At 42.6% G+C, this 19,322-nt stretch overlaps 1 protein-coding gene across 2 annotated transcripts in view; it reads left to right on the top strand.

The window, feature by feature from the left end:
- DMRT1 (doublesex and mab-3 related transcription factor 1) overlaps positions 1–19,322 on the top strand; it is a 53,961-nt gene that overhangs the window by 15,835 nt on the left and 18,804 nt on the right. For both annotated transcript variants that reach the window (XM_031610320.2, XM_031610319.2), the window contains exons 3-4: positions 4,156–4,439; positions 14,107–14,269. In XM_031610320.2, coding sequence (XP_031466180.1) covers positions 4,156–4,439; positions 14,107–14,269 — 447 coding nt within the window. The remainder of the gene's footprint in view (positions 1–4,155; positions 4,440–14,106; positions 14,270–19,322) is intronic.

Raw genomic sequence — 19,322 nt, 5'->3', positions numbered from 1 at the left:
CTTGGCAGAGCAGCAGTTGCCTTGTTGAGAGCTTAATTCCTGTCAGAAATCGCTCCCCTTAGAGCAGTGAACCTCAGGGCTGCCCCTCACGTGCAGGTGTTGTAATGCGGCAGGCTCTGAAGCAGGGGAGGACCTTCTCCTTGCAAGCGGAGCTATTCATCTGTGTTGAATTACATTTGGGAAAAAAAAGCTGAGAGTTGCCTTCTTGACCTTGGTATCCTCTCCTTGCAGGCAGAAAATGCAGGCAAAGCCTAGCAGCCTCCTTTCACTAGGACAGTTTGCTTGAACCTTGCAGTCAGAAGTGAGGCCACTGAGAAGGTTCTCCCAGTAGGTGGATGTCATGTCCAGAACTGCCCACAAGCTGAAGACCAACCGAAGAGCCCCATGCTGCACAAATTTAGTTACAGCCAGTGTTTGAAGGAGATCTGCTTTGATCTGCAGGCTGTGGCCGTGTTGTGGATGTTGTAGCCCAGAGGTAGTGCATTTTCCCCACCTGCTAGTTTGCAGACTGCAGCTGTGAAGAAGCAGCATGGTGCAGCAAAAACTCTATTGGATGTACAATAAAATTAAATCTTCTGGAGCAGGTCTCTGAATGTCTTTTTTATTGAAAGCATGGTTTGGTGGTGCTCTTCAGCTGTTAATTCTGCTCCTTCTGGCTCTTAGCACTTCTTTGATGTACTGGCTGTTCCGACCTGTGCTTCTTTCTGAGCTTGTATAGCTCAGAAAAATCCTTCAAGACTTGCAGAGCTTTATCCATTAGTAACAAAATTCTTTCTCTTTACCATATACAGTTGTATATGTTCTATACACATAGTATATATAAAATATATGCATTAGTAGTAGGTAAACAAAAGCAGAGATTTGTTACATGACATCAAAGAAAAACTCATCTCTTAAGTTCAGAGAGAAAATGTGAATTGTGGCATGTGGCGGCTTTCTCTTGCTCTTTGGTGGATGTTGCCTGTCCATCTTTGGGATCATGATTGGGATTTAGGAAGAATAATTCTGGTCATCTTCACAGCTCCATCAAAGAAGTACTGAGTTAGTGCTGTCTATCTCTTCACTTGAACTTTTTCTTTTGTCATGCTTTCTGCTTTCCCTTCTTGTTTGTTAGGAGCTCATGTCAGTGGTGTGGCCACACTCAGATTGGATGTGTGTCAGGAATGTTATACAAGGACTGTGGATTCCATTGTTTCTGAGCTCTGAACCACTGGGGGCTGCTCCACAGCTAGGTAAAAGGAAAATGAGTGGCAGCAACTGAGCACTTACACTCATCTGGTGGCAAGTAATTGTGGCCCCATCTACAAGTAGGAAGTAGAAGGAGATAAAAGGCAAAAAGCATATTTTTCTCATACTTAATGCAACAAAGGACTACCATCTCTGCTTTTTCTACAGGAAGCAACCATAGCGCTACCACCCAGCTGAACATCACAGAGACATTAAGGATGCTTTTATGATTTTGGGGATGATTATAAGCAGTTCTCTCTTCTATGAAATCTTTTCAAAGGGCTTTTTTCAAACATAGCAAACTCTTCTACATTCTCATTTTCTTCTGCATCTCAGGATAGTTCTCCTTGGTTGAGTTTAGGGAGGCTCTGTCTTCCCTTTATCTCTCATATTTGTAGTATTTCTAAGGGAAAGTATTATTCCTTCCAATGACATATAGCAGGTGGAAAGACTTAGCAGAGATTTTTAGAAGAGATTGCACATATGTGAAGCATAATATACAGACTTCAGGTATCTCCATCTCATGTGAAGTCTGTGTCCCAGCAGGAAAAATTTTACTTCTGTCTTCTAATTTACAGCATGAAAAGCAGTAAAATTGTACTGCAGCATTATTCAGGAGCTAACCCTGGGGAAAGGAGTCAGGCTGGTGCTCTGATTTATCAGGAAGAATTGCTGGCTTGCAGGTGACAGTGGTCTAAGTTCTGATTTTGTCAGAGATGCAGACAAAGTGGCCTTGAAGCAGAATGTCATCCATGTTAAAATTTCATTAAAATATGAAAGCATGAAAACAGTAAGAAGTCTTTAGTGGCATTGTGGGCTCTTCTGGGTGCAAATGTGAGAGATACTCTGAAAGTAGCTAGCTTGCTAGGTTCTTGCTCAGTTAGGGGCGGGTGGTGGAAAAATCAGAAGCAGGATACTTTTGCTAATAAACGTGCATCGTTCATTTATTTCAGCAAAAAATCAGCAAGAGCTGAACATGGTATGGTACTACTCATGACTGCAGAGAGTTTTGGTTACAACTGAGGAAGTGAAAAAAGTTGCATCATAAAACAACAGTAATTGATAAAACTGTTCATTGGATCTAGGTTAGAGCTTAATACACAGTACCATGGAAACTGTTATTCCAAATGTGAGAGGCTGGTAGATGTGCAATACTGTTTTTACAGGTAAGTAACCAAGGTACACAGATACGAAGGGAAAGGAACAATATAAAACAAACAAGACCTGAATGACATCTGTCTCTCAGGGATTTTATTTGGTTGGTGGCTGTTCTCGATGCTGCTTCATCTTCATATGAACAACCCTTGAGATCTCATTGCCTTTCTTTAAGCCACATCCTTTTTCCCTTCATGATAGAGTTGGACAAGGAAAAGCATGTATGTAGGTTGCTCGGTAAGTAGTGCCTCCTATTTATTTGCATGGAAGCTACAAAAGATACGAAGAGCATAATTATACTATTTGATAGAGCAAATTCCCAGCTGCAAAGCACTATTTTTTGACATTGCCACCACTATTAGCTGTTCATTTTTTGCTAGGACAAACAAGAACAAGAGTCTGCATGCTGTGTGATAGTGCACCAGTGAAATTGACCCACTGTTTCTGTCACCACTGCTGAAATGCCACCCACCACCTCACTGTGCTCACATCCACTGCTTGGTCTCCATAAAAGTTCAGCAAGTGTCAGCGAATGTCATTAGGTGCCATTTTTGACAGGTGACATACCTTTGCTTCATACGCACTTCCACGTCAGACATCATTCTGTCAGCCAGCCCCTCTGCTGCCATCTGTCACACAGCAACAACATGTAATGGAATATTGGTGAGAAAGTTCACCTACTGCTATACCACCATCATCTGCCTCTATTGTAGTGGGCCAACATTATAACATAGGAGACTTTGCTTTCAGAGGAGCTCTCATAAATGTATGTTTGCTGTGCGGTTAGAGATTCTAAGCTTGTAGCTGCTGTTTGTTTTATCTGGCTTGGATGGGCAGCTGATGGAGCATGTCAGAACTAGGCTGCAAAGCAATACCATGAGAACTTTTTCATCCTTGAAAGTATCATAGGGCAGCAGTTGATATTGAAATGAAGAAAATGGGACTTGAGGCAGCCTCAAGGAGATCCCTTTCCTTAGAGAGATGCAGTGGAAATAGACCATTGCTTAACAGGCTGCGGGAGTGTAGCCGGATGGCCTTCAGTCCAGAGGCACTGAAGAATGCAGGCAGCAAGTCGTGAGTAATCCCTCCTCCTCTTTTGCCAGTGGTATGGGAGCTTGTTCTGCTCTGTGAATTTGTAGGTAAACATGAACTAAATTTGGGTATGGGGGCTGGGAAGGACTGAGGGCCTCGCTGCTCAGGGTTAGCATATGGGCTGCTGGGGCACCTTGGCTGATAGCGCTGTGCATTCCCTGCTGCAGTTTTGCTTAGCTTTGTGGCTGTTTGCCAGTTCTAAAGACATGTTGAGAATATGTCTTCTTGCCTGCAGCATGCCAGGCAGAGAGGGATTAGTAAAGAAAGCACTTTGTAGTAACAAGGGATTGATTTCCAAGGAATTCAGAGATATGGCATGCAGTTACAATTCAAAAAGAGTAGCAGGTTACATCATTAGCTAGTGTAAATCATCATGGGACCAGCTTATGCTGCATAAGGACCCAGTGTACTGTCTTAACCCTCAGTTGGTTTTGCTTTGCAGCCTAAGATGTGTAGAAGTGTTGTTCTCAAGGTCTGAGTGAACATCAGCCCACTTGAGCCTCCATCAAATATGCAGCAGTGTTTTTCTTTCAGCTTCCACCTCTTACTACATGTTACCCTCTGTCCAGCCCTCAGGAGGAGCAGTGGTGTACAGTGGTGTATAGTCCACCAGAGGGTGGACTATATTGCTCTTTATGGAGCCTCCTGTTTCATAATTTTTTTTTTTTTTTTTTTTTCCAGAGGGACGGATGCTCATTCAGGACATCCCTTCCATCCCCAGCAGAGGGCACTTGGAGAGCACGTCTGATTTGGTTGTGGACTCCACCTACTACAGCAGTTTTTACCAGCCATCCCTGTATCCTTACTATAACAACCTTTACAACTACTCCCAGTACCAAATGGCAGTGGCCAGTGAGCCTTCCTCAAGTGAGACAGGGGGTACGTTTGTAGGGTCAGCCATGAAAAGCAGCCTTCGAAGCCTCCCAGCAACATACATGTCAAGCCAGTCAGGAAAACAGTGGCAGGTACGATGTTATGGAGGTGTTGCATGGAGGAGTGATGAGCTGATTCTGACTTTGTGTGTTTGGTTTAATGGCAGTGCAAAATAAAAACAAGATTATGGGATGGGATTGGGACCCTCTGTAAGAAAATTAGCCAAAATGGATGGGTTTGATGGAGTACAATGTAAAGCTTAGGCAGAACACTGCAGACACAGGTTAAAGGAACCCAGTTGATTTTGTCTTATCTGCATCATAGTAGATGATGGGCTGTTTTCAAAAAACAAAAAAAAAAACAACTGCAGAATTACCCATCATTGATTCCCAGGAGCTTCAAGTGTCATTTCTGAGAGGCTTTCCTCTTCAGCAACCTCTTTTTTAATCTTTCAGCTTTCACATCCAGAGCACTAAAGTAACTCGTCCCATCAAGTCCAAGGGATCATGATATTCTGCAGCACTGGTGGCTGTCATTTGGATGTGGCGTGGATTGTTGTTAATGGTGTATTCTGGCAGTGTCCTCTCTAGGGCTTGGGATTTCATCTTGGGATCAAGTCACAGGCTGTATCTGATAGATTAGCACCAGAGCTTTTTATGCCAGTTCAGAGTTCTTAGTGTATATAAATTCAAGTAAGGCCTCTCTCTAGGATTTGATAATTATACCATCCTACTTGCTACAAGATTGGGATAAAGAGGAAATTACCAAAGCGTGGAATTCTTGTCAGAGTAGGTGAAGTCGTTCCCCTGACCATGAGTGCTTTGTTTGGCCTTGGGCTGCAGTTAGGCATTTTCTGTCTGAAATTCAACTCAGGAAGCTTCATCCTCTGCATATGTCCATGTCCCTTAACTGAGAGTAGGAAAAGGGAGATATCTCCTGTAGAAAGCAGGCACTCAAGAGGTGTAGGTTGCATTCTGCGAGAGCTCTGCTGTGAAACCTCTCTACAAAGTAGAATGAAACATCTGCCAGATCTCCTTTCTGAAGGGAATAGTTGGTATTCCCCTTTGGTGACCAGAGTTGCTCCAGCAATTCAAAGGACATTTTGGCTTCCAATACTGAGAAGCTGGAGCTGAGACTAGGGTTTAATTGCAATTACCAGGTCACATTACCTTAAGTCAGGCTTTCTCAGCATTAGACACCTTTAATTTCCTGAAAAGGAGGGGTCTCCTGGGACAGCAGCTGGTAGGGCCATGAATTTTGAGATCTTGGCTTTACAGCAGACTACATTTAATGTTATTTCATGTTCCTTTCCATTTAGTATTATTTCATGTCCCCTTCTCAACATGAATCCAGTTGCATGGGGAGAAGACCTATCTCCACTCCTTCAGCTGTGTTAGCCCATACTGTAAGAGCTTTCTTTTTTCAGTGCATTGATTGTCTTCACCACAATGACCTTCACATCTTTTCAGTAAGATTAATTGGTAGCAGCCTCTGTAGTTGCTGAATTTGGTCACCAGACCAGGGGAAAAAAGAGTCAAAGCAAGTTGTGAATAGGATTCTGTGGGTGGTGATGAGGCAAGCTGACAGTCCTTCTTTAGGTTTAATTCTGATTATGGTGTTCTGGCACTGACCCCGCACATTAGAACACAATAATTCACATAGAAAGTTATTTCTCTGAAGCTTTTACATGATGTTATTGTAGGAAGGGCCTGATGCTGATGCTTGAAGACACTACAGAAATGAGGGGCTGTTTTGGTGTATTTCTGTGTGGTGAAAGTAAAGCTGTTGCAGGCTTAATCCCTTGCTTCCCGAGTCTTCCAAGCAATAGAAGAGTGTGTGCTTTTGCAATGATATGTACTGATATCCTAGACAGTGGATTGGAACCCGTGAGGATGTGTTATTATATGTTAAGTGTAGGATTGAAGGTGGTGTCCTCTCAATTCTGTTGACTTAATCTGAAGATAAAGCACTTGTGTTAAGTCCTGGCCTAGAGTCCTTTAACTTACTGTGAGACTGCCTGTTTCTTGACACCTACCTAACTTTTGACACCTACCATTAGCTTTTAATGTGACTGTGAGGCACTGGAGCAGGTTGCCTAGAGAGGTGGTTGATGTCCCATCCCTGGAGACTTTCAAGGTGAAGCTGGATCAGGCCCTGGGTAACCCCATCTGGCTGTGATTGTCCCTGTTCATTGCAGGGGAGTTGGACTAGACGGCCTTTAAAGGTCCCTTCCAGTGCTACGGATTCTATTGTTCTGTGATCCTATGAATTGCATCTTGGATGGTCATCCATGTCTCTCAAAAATAACCTCTTTCCCGATTCTATGATTTTGTGACTGAGTATCATAGACATTTTATACGTATAGCTACATTTGTTCTTGAGGATACCCACTAAAGAAATAAATGCAATTGCCTATTTTCCGTGCATTTTACTCTCACCTTGCAGAACATGTAGCTAACTTGCACTTGGGTCCCATTACAGTTTGAGGCATATGAAGGAGATGATAAGGGAAAAATGTGATTGTTGTTGGAGACGACTGATTTGCTTCTACCAGCAGGCTCAAATCTTCAGGTGCTTATATCCAGCTTTCCAGCTTGCAGGAGAAATCATGTGGGTATAAATTTACTGTAATCTCATCCTTGATTTGAATTTGTTCTAGGCCAATGTTACGGGATTCCTAATACTGTTGTGATAAGAAGTTTTTGCAGAAGGTCTAGAGGTAAGACTTACTGCCTGCAGCAGTAACATCTCCCCAGCTTCTAAATGGCCTGAAACCAGAACCCACATCTGCTGCTCAGTAGCAGTAGATCCAGTTCAGGGTCAGTGTCCTGTCTCTTACATGTTATTTCTCAGAGACTGATCTGCAAGAAAGAGTGTCATTGCTGGGAGAGTTACGAATCACAGGATTTGCATAGCATTATGCCAGCATAGCACTGCACAAATAGTTATTAAAAGTTTTGCAGTGAGTGCTAGACTACTGATAGTTGATAGCAGTGGGTGCAACAGTGCTGAAATTGGAAACTCTTTGGGGTCCTAAACACATTTTGTTGTAAGAAGAATGAGATCTCAGCTGCTGCATATGGTTACACTAGCAAAGGAATATCATGGAAATGTGATACTTAAGTACAGTGAGGGGTTTCAGAGAGGTTTAAAGCACAATCTGTGGAAAGAATGAAACCTTGTTTACACCTTGAAGGGGCTTGCTGGCAGATTTACACAGGCTGCTTCTCTGTAGAGAAAACACATAGCTGTGTCTACATGAGCATTTTTGCTGGACTGCCTGTACTGATTGGTTTGTTTGCGATAGAAAAGTTTTCTTAACCTGTTCCAGTTATGGGTCTGCTTGTGTGGTTGGTGGTGCTGACTGCTCTGGTTAGGGTTTATGTTTTTTCCTCCTTTAACCAAATAATAGCTGCACAATGCCTGCCATGCAGCTTACTGGGCTGTAGTAGATGTGTATGGGCACAAGCCAGCTCTGTGCTTGATGGAAGGGCTCAGGCAGTATGGACAAGACTCCTACCACATGATCTGCCAGATGCTCACTTGTCCTGGAACCCCTGCAGCTGCAAGGGGAATTGCGTACTTAAAGTAATGTAACTTCTGGGTGCAGGTAGGCCTTGAGCAGCCTGGCTGTCTGCTGTTGGAGAATTTAAGGAGCAGGGGACAGAAGTCAGGGAGGAAACGTGTGAGCGTGTGTGGGAAGGGATGGGGATTAATGCATCATTGAGCCTTGGGAAATAAACTGAATCACTGAATCTTTAATGTAGATTAATGTCAAATTTCATTAGTCTTTGTTCTTTGCAGAGGCTCGTGTACTTCAGTGGATTTGTAGAGATGTACATTTTTGAGATATTTCTGTGTGGGTTTTACTCATTTGTATATAGTTATGCCGGAAGTTGTATCCATCATGATTTGATAAATGTAATGAAGATGATGGCTTCAGCTGCAACCCTTTAGTCACGTTCTGCTGCTTCTCCCAGCTCTAAAGCAGATGATCGGATATACTTGATGTTGCATCTTAAGAAAACAGAGGCTTAGGTGTGAGAGGAAGTATAGCAGATGAGGTTACTGTGTGTTCTTTCCCTCTCCTTCTCTGTGGGCAACCGGACCCTGCCACATATCTCTAGTTATTGTTCATTACAACAGGAACTTATGCGCATTCAGTCCAATTAAATTAAACAAGTTAAATGAGTTCCCTAACATGAGTATCGCAAGTCAGTGTATTGATACGCAGTAGAAGCTGATGCTTCTGGCACTCTCTGTTGACCTGCACAGGGACTGTAACTAGAAAAAGCTGAGGTGGCTCCAGTCTGTTTTTTAACCACAGAAACAAAACAAAAACCTGGATGGCAAAATCCTAATCTAATCAGATTTAAGTTCTCTAGGATGGAATGACACTGGTGGCACGTGACCCACAACATAAGGATAATTGTGACTCCTTGTGCATTGGTGTCCCCCTAAAAACTTTGAAACCTTGCTGGTTCCTGCAGCCAGACAACTGATCTGTAAGATGCTGAGTGTGCCCCCACTCCTGGACACCACCGCAGGATTTTCTTGTGCTACTCTGGTAATTACTCCTGTTATTCCTACTTAGGGCAAGGCTTAAGGTTGGCCAAAAGGTTTTGGACAAATCTCAGAATTTAATATAGCTTGTCTAATGCTGAAGGTTTTTGCTTGGTTTCTTGTTCTTTTTTGTCTTTCTTTAATGCACTTTGTTTTCACTTCCAGAGCCACTGTTTTTTAATTCTTTCTTAAACAGTTCAGAGCAAAACTATGAAGAACACAGTGAGAGTCACACTAAGAAATTTGAATACATTTTCTAATATTGTTATTATTTGGAAGTGAAATAATTCACATGGCTGAATTAAAGAACAGTTTTTAAGGATTTCTTAAGAAGAAACTGACATGCAAAACTCTCTTTTGCTAAGTCCAAAGAAACATGTCTGTGAAATGGCAACTAGCAGTCTGAGCTCTAATGGTAGCTACTTCTCTTGTAAAGAGGATTGCTCTTTTTGGCTTCCACAACCTGTTCCTGGCTCAGTTTTTCCCTTTAGTAAGCCTGGCCTTCTTACAGAACTGTGCAGAAGAACTCTCCAGAAATACATGTGAAATGTGTAAATATGTGTTTTTGTGCATGTGTGCATACATATACATTGCACAAGTCACTGGACGCAATCCTGGTTTTATGCATAAGCAGTGTATTATATACTGTATTCATAACATACCCTTCACAGTATAGATTTATGCTAAAAGTATCCTAATGTTTCTGACAGCTCATGTGTGACATGAATGTAATCCATATTTCTTGGAGGAGCTAATCTAAGCAGTTTGTTTTCCAATACTGCTGATAGGGCTATATCTCTAGATGTCACAGCAGTTGAGATTCTGATGGTAACATATTGTTTATGGGTCACTGCCTTTGTCTCAAAGAATAGGTTGGAACAGAATAGCAAAGGTTAATTAGGTTTGTCTATCAAGGAGGGACAGATATAGATGTCTCTTGTATTTTCTATGCTAGAATCAAAGGAAGTCAGGACAGAGTGTCATAGTCTCTTTTTCCTCATGCTGTAAAATGTGCTTAGTTGGTTTTATGAATGAAACAAAAACACCTTGAGCAGCCATGGTTGCAGGGGTTTGCTCACGGGCTGTAGCATTACAGGTGGGAAAGCACTGGCACTCTGCTTTGCAGCTTGGGAAACAGAGGCACAGAACTGTTGTCCTGCCCAAGGTCACACAGCCAGCAGGTGATGGAACAGAAGTCCTTAACATCTGGCTTTCTGCTCCATTCCCCAGCAGCTGTTTTCTCACCTCACAGTAAAAATTAACTTGCAAGTCTGTTTACAAATAACTTGAAATAAATGCAACATGCGATTCTATGCCCCTCAAAATTGTTTTTAATTTTAAGACCAAGGAGGAGATTGTGCAAACTCTTGCCAGAGTTCCTGTCGTGTTTCAGTAATTTTTGTTTTTGTTTGATGAGTCATAGGTGAAGCAGATGCCAGAAAAGCAAGGGCCAATTTATTTTATAGAGATCGAAATCATAGTGGTAGACTGTGACCTCTTGTTCTGAATACTCTGCACTGTCACTTGTCACCCAGGATTAGCATCTGTGACTTCATACTTTTTCATCTTGAGAATAATGCTTGTAGTCAGGATCAGTTGCAAGATAGTCAGATCAAATTAGGTGTATCACTGGCTTGCTTGTAAAGTGGCTGCAGCTGGCAGCTTTCACAAATAAAGAATTGGCCATAGGTTGATCTGTCTGGAATCAGTCATCTGGGAAGGGTAGGCCATTTTCTTGCTGCCAGCATTGGGAGAAGGAGCAAGCTAACAGCTGTGCCTGCCTCACCTCTTCTCTTTCTGTCCACCACCATCTTTGCTTATGCCTTGTGGTTATTCCTCCACAAGGAAGATGTTCAGAGGTTGTGCAGCTGCTTCCAGGAAATCTGGGAGGAGCACCCTGCTCTCCCTCCAGCTGTTCAGATTTTTTTTGCATGTCCTGAGCAAATGCAGGGGCATCCTGTTCGTGCTCCTCAGGCTTTTGATACATGCTGTATCACTGTTTGACACTGCTAAAGAGCTGCACTGGCTCTATAGTTAGGCTTCTAGCTGGACAAACCGCTGCTTCTTGTTTCCCCGTACTGATTCTGCAAGCAGTCAGAGAAGGAATTTCCAATGTGCACATTCTTCATAAGTCCCTGTTTATTTGTTCATAGGTCATAAGTGTATCATTACTGCTTGCATGTGTCTGTTAGTAAGTTACTGAAAGTACACTCTGTTGTACTATTCAAGGGAACTTGTAAATGCTGATTGATCCAGGTATGCTTCTCACAGGATTTGTGCCTCCCCCTGAAGTCAGTGAGGTGATTGCCACTCATCTTGCAGCTGGGGCAAGGCATGAGTGGTGTGGTGCTGGAGCGATGTGCTAGGTAGAAGAGGTAGGAAGAGTTTCCACCCACCAGGCTGCCCAGTGCCCCGTCCAACCTGGCCTCAAACACCTCCAAGGATGGGGCAGAGATGGGCAATGTGTTCCAGTGCCTCACCACCCCCAGTGAAAAATTTCTTCCTAATCTCTAATCTAAATCTCCCCTCTTTTAGTTTAGCACCATTCCCTCTTACCCTATCACTATCAGACTGTGTAAAATGTCAGTCTCTGTCCTCTTTTTAAGCTCCCTTCAAGTATTGGAGGGCTGCAATGAAGAGAATGCTTGAGCATTCTCCAGGCTGAACAAGCCCAGCTCTGTCAGCCTGTCTTTGTAGGAGAGGTGCTCCAGCCCTCTGATCATCTTTGTGAGCTTCTTCTGAACCCAGTCCAACAGCTCTGTGTCATTCTTTTGCCTCCGACCTGGCAGTAGTTCTACAGGTGGGGCCTCATGAGGGCAGATGAGGGAGACATAATAGTAGTGCTGTGAGATCAAGCACTGTGGGCAGCCATGGGTGTAACTGCCAGGCTTGTCAGAGGAGAGGAGGGAGTGGGAGGACATGAGATTGCTTGATGAAAGGTGTCTGCTTGGAAGGCAAGAGTATGCAGAATTTGTGTTATGCCCTTTCACATCCAAAAGCACCCCTTGTTATCGTGGAGTGTATCTGATGGTAAGATGGACCAGACTGGTTCATGGGACCAAGCCGTTGCCTGTTTTGACCTCATGGGAGGCAGTGATGAAGTCAGCAGGAGATGCCAGAGGGCAAGGCATCTCCTTCTGTCATCCATGCATGACAGCTGAAACCCTTATGTTCTCTCAGGAAATGACCAGTGGAGCAGTACCCGTCAGATCTCCCAGCTCCAGCCCTTGGAAGGCTGCACTGCCCTGAATTAGAAACAACTCACATAGCCACTGGCTTCCTCTGGTTCCTTTTTAATTCTGACTGTAGCACTCAAAAAAAGTGCAAGGACTCTGCAGAGCTGAGTTAATACAGATCAAGTGCCCCTTCTCACTGGGTAATCATCTCCTAAACCCCCTTTTTAATGCAGCACTAAGGTCAAGAATTTTTATGACTGGTTGTTTTTTTATTGTTACTGTAGAATAGGATTGCTAAGCACTATAAAAAGGAAACCTTATGGTTCAGATTTACTGTGGTGTGTATTCTAAACAGTTTAATAAAACAAAACCAAAAGCTTTTAGATTTTCTTCAGTGGTTAATACACAAGCATATTCTTTGCAGAGCCAAGCTTCTGACTGTCGGTCGGACTGTGGTTCATAGACTTGGTGTGGGTAATAAGATTATAAAACATGTCTCTTGCTAGCCAGCTACCACACACTAATAATAATAGTAGTAATAATTCATTGAATCCAGAGATTTTAGGTGAGTTGTTTTTTAAGAAATGAAGAAAAACCCTGAAAAAAGGTTTGAAAGGAAACAGGTCATTGCATACGCTCTGCACAAAATGCAAGTAAGAATGTGATGGTTTTTGTGCCAGGGAGCCATTCCTCCATTTTGTTACAGCTAAGATATCACCATCTCCATCAGGTGACCTTTTTTTTTTAGCTGTAAGTAAACGTGCAGGAGGGGGAGGTGAACACCTTGAGAATGGGATGCTGCCCATAGTCCTCCCCCAGCAAGGGCAGTAGGACAGTGTGTAGAAATGCAGGCAGAGAGGACTTTGCCTTGCAGAGGTGACATCTTACAGCGTAGTTGACATACTTTACTGTTGGCACTGCTACTTTTGTGCCTGATACAAAACTTCCCATCTTACAGTTGTTCACTGCCCAGAAAAGTTAGGGAGATATAATCAGCTAACACTAACTTTCCTCGTAAAAATCATCATCTTGTGAAAAACTTGGCTGCTTTTGGTTTCTTGAGCATTATGTGGCCACAGAATCACAGAATAGCCAGGGTTGGAAGGGGCCTCAAGGATCATGAATCTCCAGCCTCCCTGCCATTGTATATTGTAAAGTTTTGGAACAGATAATAGTAGAGATAGGTCTTTTGCAAAACAGAAATTAAAAGCACTATCACCTCTCCATGAAGATCACTTTGAATCATTTCAGGGTGTTGGAGTAAGGTCTGTTTTCTGAGTGCTGCCAACTTGACTGGCGTGGGAAGGAGGAGGGTTTGTCTGGCCACTGTCAGACTCTGAGGTGACACAGCACGGTGGTTTGTACTGTTATGGCTTTGCCACAGATGTGCTCTGTAGGCTGCCCACCACTTGGCTGTACTGTGTAAGAAGAGAAAATAGTTCTCCATCTTACTGAATTTTAAGGAAAGCACTGAAACACTGTGGCTGTGTGTGTGCCTAGTGCTGTGGTTCAGTTGGATGTGTCTTGCACGAGTCAGTCAGCAGATCTGTCTTCAACTGTCCTGTGGGCTCCTAGTGGAGGAGTGTCACTGGTCTGGGACCTCTCCGTCTCGTCAGGACTGTAAGGGCTGGATGGACTCCTCCCCTTCTTTGAACACTGTTCAGTGCGTGTAAATGAAGGGTTTGGAAAGTTTCCTATGGCCCTGTTTATGCTGTAAGTGGAGGGCTTGTGAGGAATCTCACTGTGGTGCTGTGTGTCCATGTGCCGGATGCAGCTTTAACTGAGGTAATATCTGCATGCTGGCTTTACTGCTGCTAGATTTCTTATAGGACAGGGTCATCTCCCCTGGAACTGGGTGGCATTGACACATAGCAGAAATCTAAGGTCAGTGCATAAGGATTTGGCTTCCTCAGCCCCCGTGATTGCCTCCTTCACAGATGTGTGCCCATGAGGCAGAGGGTGTGAACACAGCACTGAGGCTCATCTTTCATGGGCAGCTGTTGCAATTCTGTCTCTACAGATGAAAGGGATGGAGAACCGCCACGCCATGAGCTCCCAGTACCGGATGTGCTCCTACTACCCACCCGCCTCATACCTGGGCCAGGGGGTTGGCAGTCCCGCCTGCGTCACACAGATACTGGCCTCGGAGGACACCCCCTCCTACTCAGAGTCGAAAGCGAGAGGTAGGTGCATCTGCTGGGGCTTCAGGTACCAGTTTGACCTGGCATAGGCATGCACAAAATGTGGGTGGGTGGTGGGGAGGAAAGTAGGTGTTCGACAGTAGGTGCCACAGAATCTGTAGGAGCTGGTTTATTTGTGAACGATAGTGGTAAGGTGGAATTGTTTCTGTATGGTGAGGCAAGCTTGTATTTCAGAAGTCTTATAGTGTAGAGCAGTTAATTGATGTTCATTTTGTGTACATTCCTGCAATTTGTATGACAGGCCTCTAGAGATGGTTCCCATCTGTGCTCTTCACAAAGCTATTTCAAAAGAAAGATGCTCCAGTTGTCTTTCTCTTCTTCTCACAAACTGTGTTCATAATTTCTCCCCCTGGATCCACAAGCCCTTCACTGAGCCTCTGTTCTCTTCCTTCTGGACTACATGTGGAAATTATTCTTATATCCCAGCGGTGTCATTACCCTTTACAGACTCACTTTTGTGTTTGCTTTCCAACTCATCACATCATAGTGCTTTGCTTGAAACTATTACAGATAGATATTTTTTCACATCAAATGTTCGTGGCTATCTCAGAGATTATCATCTGCATTCATTTTTAGAGAAGAGTTGGTGAAGTTACACTGTGGTGTTCTGACCAGATTTTTCTTGCTTCCTTATTCTCATGCTCCTGCAGTAGGTAGAATAGTAACATAACAAATGAAATGGTACTGCTGGAGCAGACCAAGCTCCAAGCTTCCTTCTCTCTGGAGCAGGCTGGTAAGGGATAATAGAGAAGAAGAAAAACAGAAAGAGTTGAGTGACTCTACTTCTTATGTCCAAAAGTCTCTTTGCTACAGCTTTTGAAGTTGTCCTGAGTTGATTGCTTTTGAATTATAATTTTCAGTTACCTGCATGGACCTACACTCCATGAATACAGCTAATTCTTTCAGATGCTTTTTCATGCTTTGTGTCTCTCTGTAACAATGAATTTGGCAGTTTAATTTTATGTGGTCTGTGGGAAGTATTTCCTTTGGTTTCCTTCATACCTGATGAATTTTTGTGATGTTTATCCTCTGTTTGAAATGACAGCACTAACAACAGCATTCAGACCCATTTGTTTATTTTATGCACTTATACATTGAAGATAATCTTATCACAGAATCGCAGAATAGTTCAGTTTGGTAGGGACCTTAAAGATAATCTAGTTCCAACCCTCTTCCATGGGTAGGGCTGCCACTCACCAGATCAGACTGCCCAGACTGCCCATCCAACCTGAATTTGAACACCTTGAGGGATGTGGCATCCACAGCTTCTCTGAGCATCCTGTGTCAGTGCCTCACAGGCCTCAGAGTATGAATTTTCTCTTAATACACGTGTGTGGATCCTTTCTTACTTTCTGAGGAAAGGATGCATGTTACTTAGATCCCTTAACTGTTACCAGTCATGACCTTATTGTTGCTGATGTTCTGGTGTCTTTTGCATTTAATTTGTGCTGAAAAACTTTGTTGTGGTTGCCTCCTTAAAGACTCAAAGTTTTGGAAGATGAAGTGTATTTAAGTCATATTTGTGGCTGGTGTAAATCAGCATTGAGCCCTTGAGTTCAGTAAGTCTGGGATGATTTATGCGGAAGAGGTGGCTGCTGTTTCAGAGTGGCTGTTTTCTGAAAGTCTTCCAACTAAATATGACGTATCAGATAAATGGAGAAACAACACATGGTGTGATAAAACCTTAGGCTTTTTTTCTCCTTTTCCAGTAGTTCTAAATGGCTTAGAGAAATCAGTGATCCTTGGTTCATTTTCCTTCTCTTTTCTTCAGTTTTATTTTCTTCCCCCTTCTCTGAACACCATTGAGCAATGACGTCTTTCTTTCTGCTGATTGGTCAAAGAAGCATTTGGCTTTATGCTCAACTGCAGTTGACACTTTTTCTTGCATCCATCACTACTAACTCACTAAGAAGTCTTACCAGTTGAGTGTTCTTACAAATAGACAAAAGACCTTATACCCTTTGTTCCCAAATGCACTTCAGTAATTTTTCATCACTCCAGAAAAAAGTTGTGCGTAATGTACCACTGATTTTTAAACTGCATAAATACTGTATTTTCAATAATCCTTGACTGCTTCTCCAGACAATATTCCCCACACAGATATTGTTCCCTAAGTTACACCATCAATCAGAAACTGACAAGCAGTGAGATGTAATTTACTGAGATCAAACAGCATTTTCCAGACTCTGAAGAAGTGTTTTTCCATAGCAGGGAGCTAGTGGGTGAAAGAGGCACAAATATTTTTGTGAGAAAGTTGAGAGTGTGAGTAGGACCATACCTGTTTCATGGGCTTCTTAGAGGCATCCTCTTTTTCATTATGCCCATTCTTGGAGGAAATGACTGCTTTTACTTTTTCCTTCTACAAATAACATAATATTCTCAGGCTGTTAGTCAATGATTTACTTTTCACAGCCTTCACAGAATCACAGAATCACAGAATGACCTGGGTTGGAGGGGACCTCAAGGATCATGTAGTTCCAACCCCCCTGCCTAGCAGGGCCACCAAACATACACCTTTACTAGATCAGGTTGCCCAGAGCCTCGTCCAACCTGGTCTTGAACACCTCCAAGGACGGGGCATCCACAACATCCCTGGGCAGCCTGTTCCAGGACCTAACCACCCTCCTAGTAAAAAACTTCCCCCTAACATCCAACCTAAATCTTCCCTCTTTTAACTTAAAACCATTTCCCCGTGTCCTGCTATTATCAGCCCTTATGAAGAGTTTACTCCCCTCCTGGGAGTAAGTTCCCTTCAGATATTGAAAGGCTGCAATGAGGTCGCCCCGCAACCTTCTCTTCTCCAGGCTGAACAAACCCAACTCCCTCAGCCTGTCCTCATAGGGGAGGTGCTCCAGCCCCCTGATCTTCAGAGAGCATGAGGCTTCTTGCCTCTTCATTGTCATTTCTGTGGATGCTGAGTCAGCCAGCAGGCTGTCAGTGGCAGATCCCTTAAAGTACTGACTATCCATGCTGCATGTTGTCCCATTTAGAAGGCATTTAGAAGGCTTACGCATTTCTCCATTTATTGCTAGACTGGTCTTTCTGTACAATGCTTGACTGCTTTATATGAACCTTCCATGGGGTTGGTGATTGTTACTTTTTAAAGACAACTCTAGAGCATGTTTTAAGTGCAAATTATATTTTACTCTTTCATTTTCTGTGGTTGAAGTGATGACCATGCTCAGAGTTTTCTTTCTATGAATTCATATACATAGATTTTAGGTCCAGAATGTAATATTAGGAGCATCTATTGTTACACATTGTACAGTGGAGACTGTACAATTTCACTTAATAGCTCTTGCAGCAAGCGCAAAACTATTTTTTAATAAGATCTGTTCCCATAGAAACATTACGGGAATGCAGTAATACGTATGAAGAATCAACAGGTCAAAAGAAAAAAATTAATTTTGCAGCCACATTTTTAAAACTTCTGAAACTAGTCTCTGCAACACAAATGGTTATTAAATTCCCAGCCGCAGATCAGAGATTGTCTTAGAGAATACATGCGGTCTATTACCCACACTTCAGTTGTAACCAGGTTTATAGAGGTTTTGCCAGTTCATATATTGTCTCAGTATTTTAGTCAGACCATTTCATTAATTTTGTTCTGCTAAGTTAACTGTCCTTTTAGTTATGTTGAAAGGGAGGAGAGATGAGCTAGCAGACCACTGATTTACACTTCCTTTATTTTTACGAATGATGCAAAATTCTCAGTAAGCTCTTGACATTTGTACATGAGGTCATACCATGTTACAGAGTGTTGCATATCATAATGGGTTTACATTTGCTGAATGGCAAAAAACCATCATTCAACTGCCTTGCAACTTGAACATGTTCTAGGTAAAATGGCTTTGCTTCCAACCAGCACAGCTGCTACCCTTCTGCAAACTGGAAAAAAGAGGGAGAAGAAATTACAGAAACCAGTGAGAAATGACAGAAAGATGTTTTCAGAAGGCTCTCTTAGATCTCGAGGTTATAACATGTATATAATCATTTCTAGATAAAAAAGGAATTTTTTAGTTTACTTTCCAACATTTTTCTTTTCCTTTTTTTTCCTGCTACCTTGCTAATTTTCTTCAGAATGAGCAATTAGAGAAGAAGATGTATGAGTATTTTTTACCAGTCTCTGTGTATACTGATCATGCTTTAAAGCATGCCTTTGTTTTGCGAGCCAAGCTGAGAGCTACTTGTACAAGAAGTAGAGGAATGAGAATGTGTATATGGCAGGCACGACAGAGTGTTCGACTTACAAGAGCCAGCTGCCCTGATCACATTTTTTTCTGTGAAGTAGTTGGTTTTGGTTTTGGTGGGGCTTTTTCAGGATTGGATCAGTGCCCAGAATTGCCAGGTACCTTCAGCTGACTTTGGATCAGGCAAGTCCTGTCTTAGATTTGTGAAATACATGCACAAGACCTTAATTTGAGACAGCATGAGGCATATGTTCAGATCACGACTGGGTGCCTAGCTCTGGACCCTATTTCCACTGAATTAAGGCAAGCCTTTGCTTACCAGTGTGAAGGTGTTTTCCAGGTTTGGGACAGTGGCAGAAAAAAAAATCAACATTTAAATAGAAGGATGTGGAGGAGGCACATCATTTTATTTGCAAACACCTTTTATTTCATAACAGTTGCATTCTCTTAAAGTTAGCACAGAAATCAAACTCATCTTTGTTAATATTTAGCAAATATGGTGAAGAAGGTGGCTTGCATTTAAAATGTTGCTTTAGTTGCTGAATGGAGTTGAATTTTTGTTTTCTCAGTAGTGTCTCAGGATAGTTGGAAGCGTGTAATGCAGCACTGAAGCAGGACTGTGTTCGCAGCTTGAACATAAAACAGGAACCACATAAAGCAGGAGCCTGAAACTCCATCCAAACACAAATGAAAAAAGCTCACACAAAGCATTTGTTTTGATATAGAAAATGTCAAAATTTTTGCTTAAATCAGCAAACAGTGTTCGTTTTTCAGGGGAAAACATTTCTAATAGCAATTGTTTTGTTTGTTTGTTTGTTTTCTTTGTCACCAGCACAGTTCAGACA

This window comes from Phasianus colchicus, chromosome Z (assembly GCF_987193195.1).
Source record: "Phasianus colchicus chromosome Z, bPhaCol1.hap1.1, whole genome shotgun sequence".
Classification (NCBI taxonomy): domain Eukaryota; kingdom Metazoa; phylum Chordata; class Aves; order Galliformes; family Phasianidae; genus Phasianus; species Phasianus colchicus.
The sequence above is the reverse complement of the archived record's forward strand: the minus strand, read 5'-3'. Positions and strand labels throughout refer to the sequence as shown.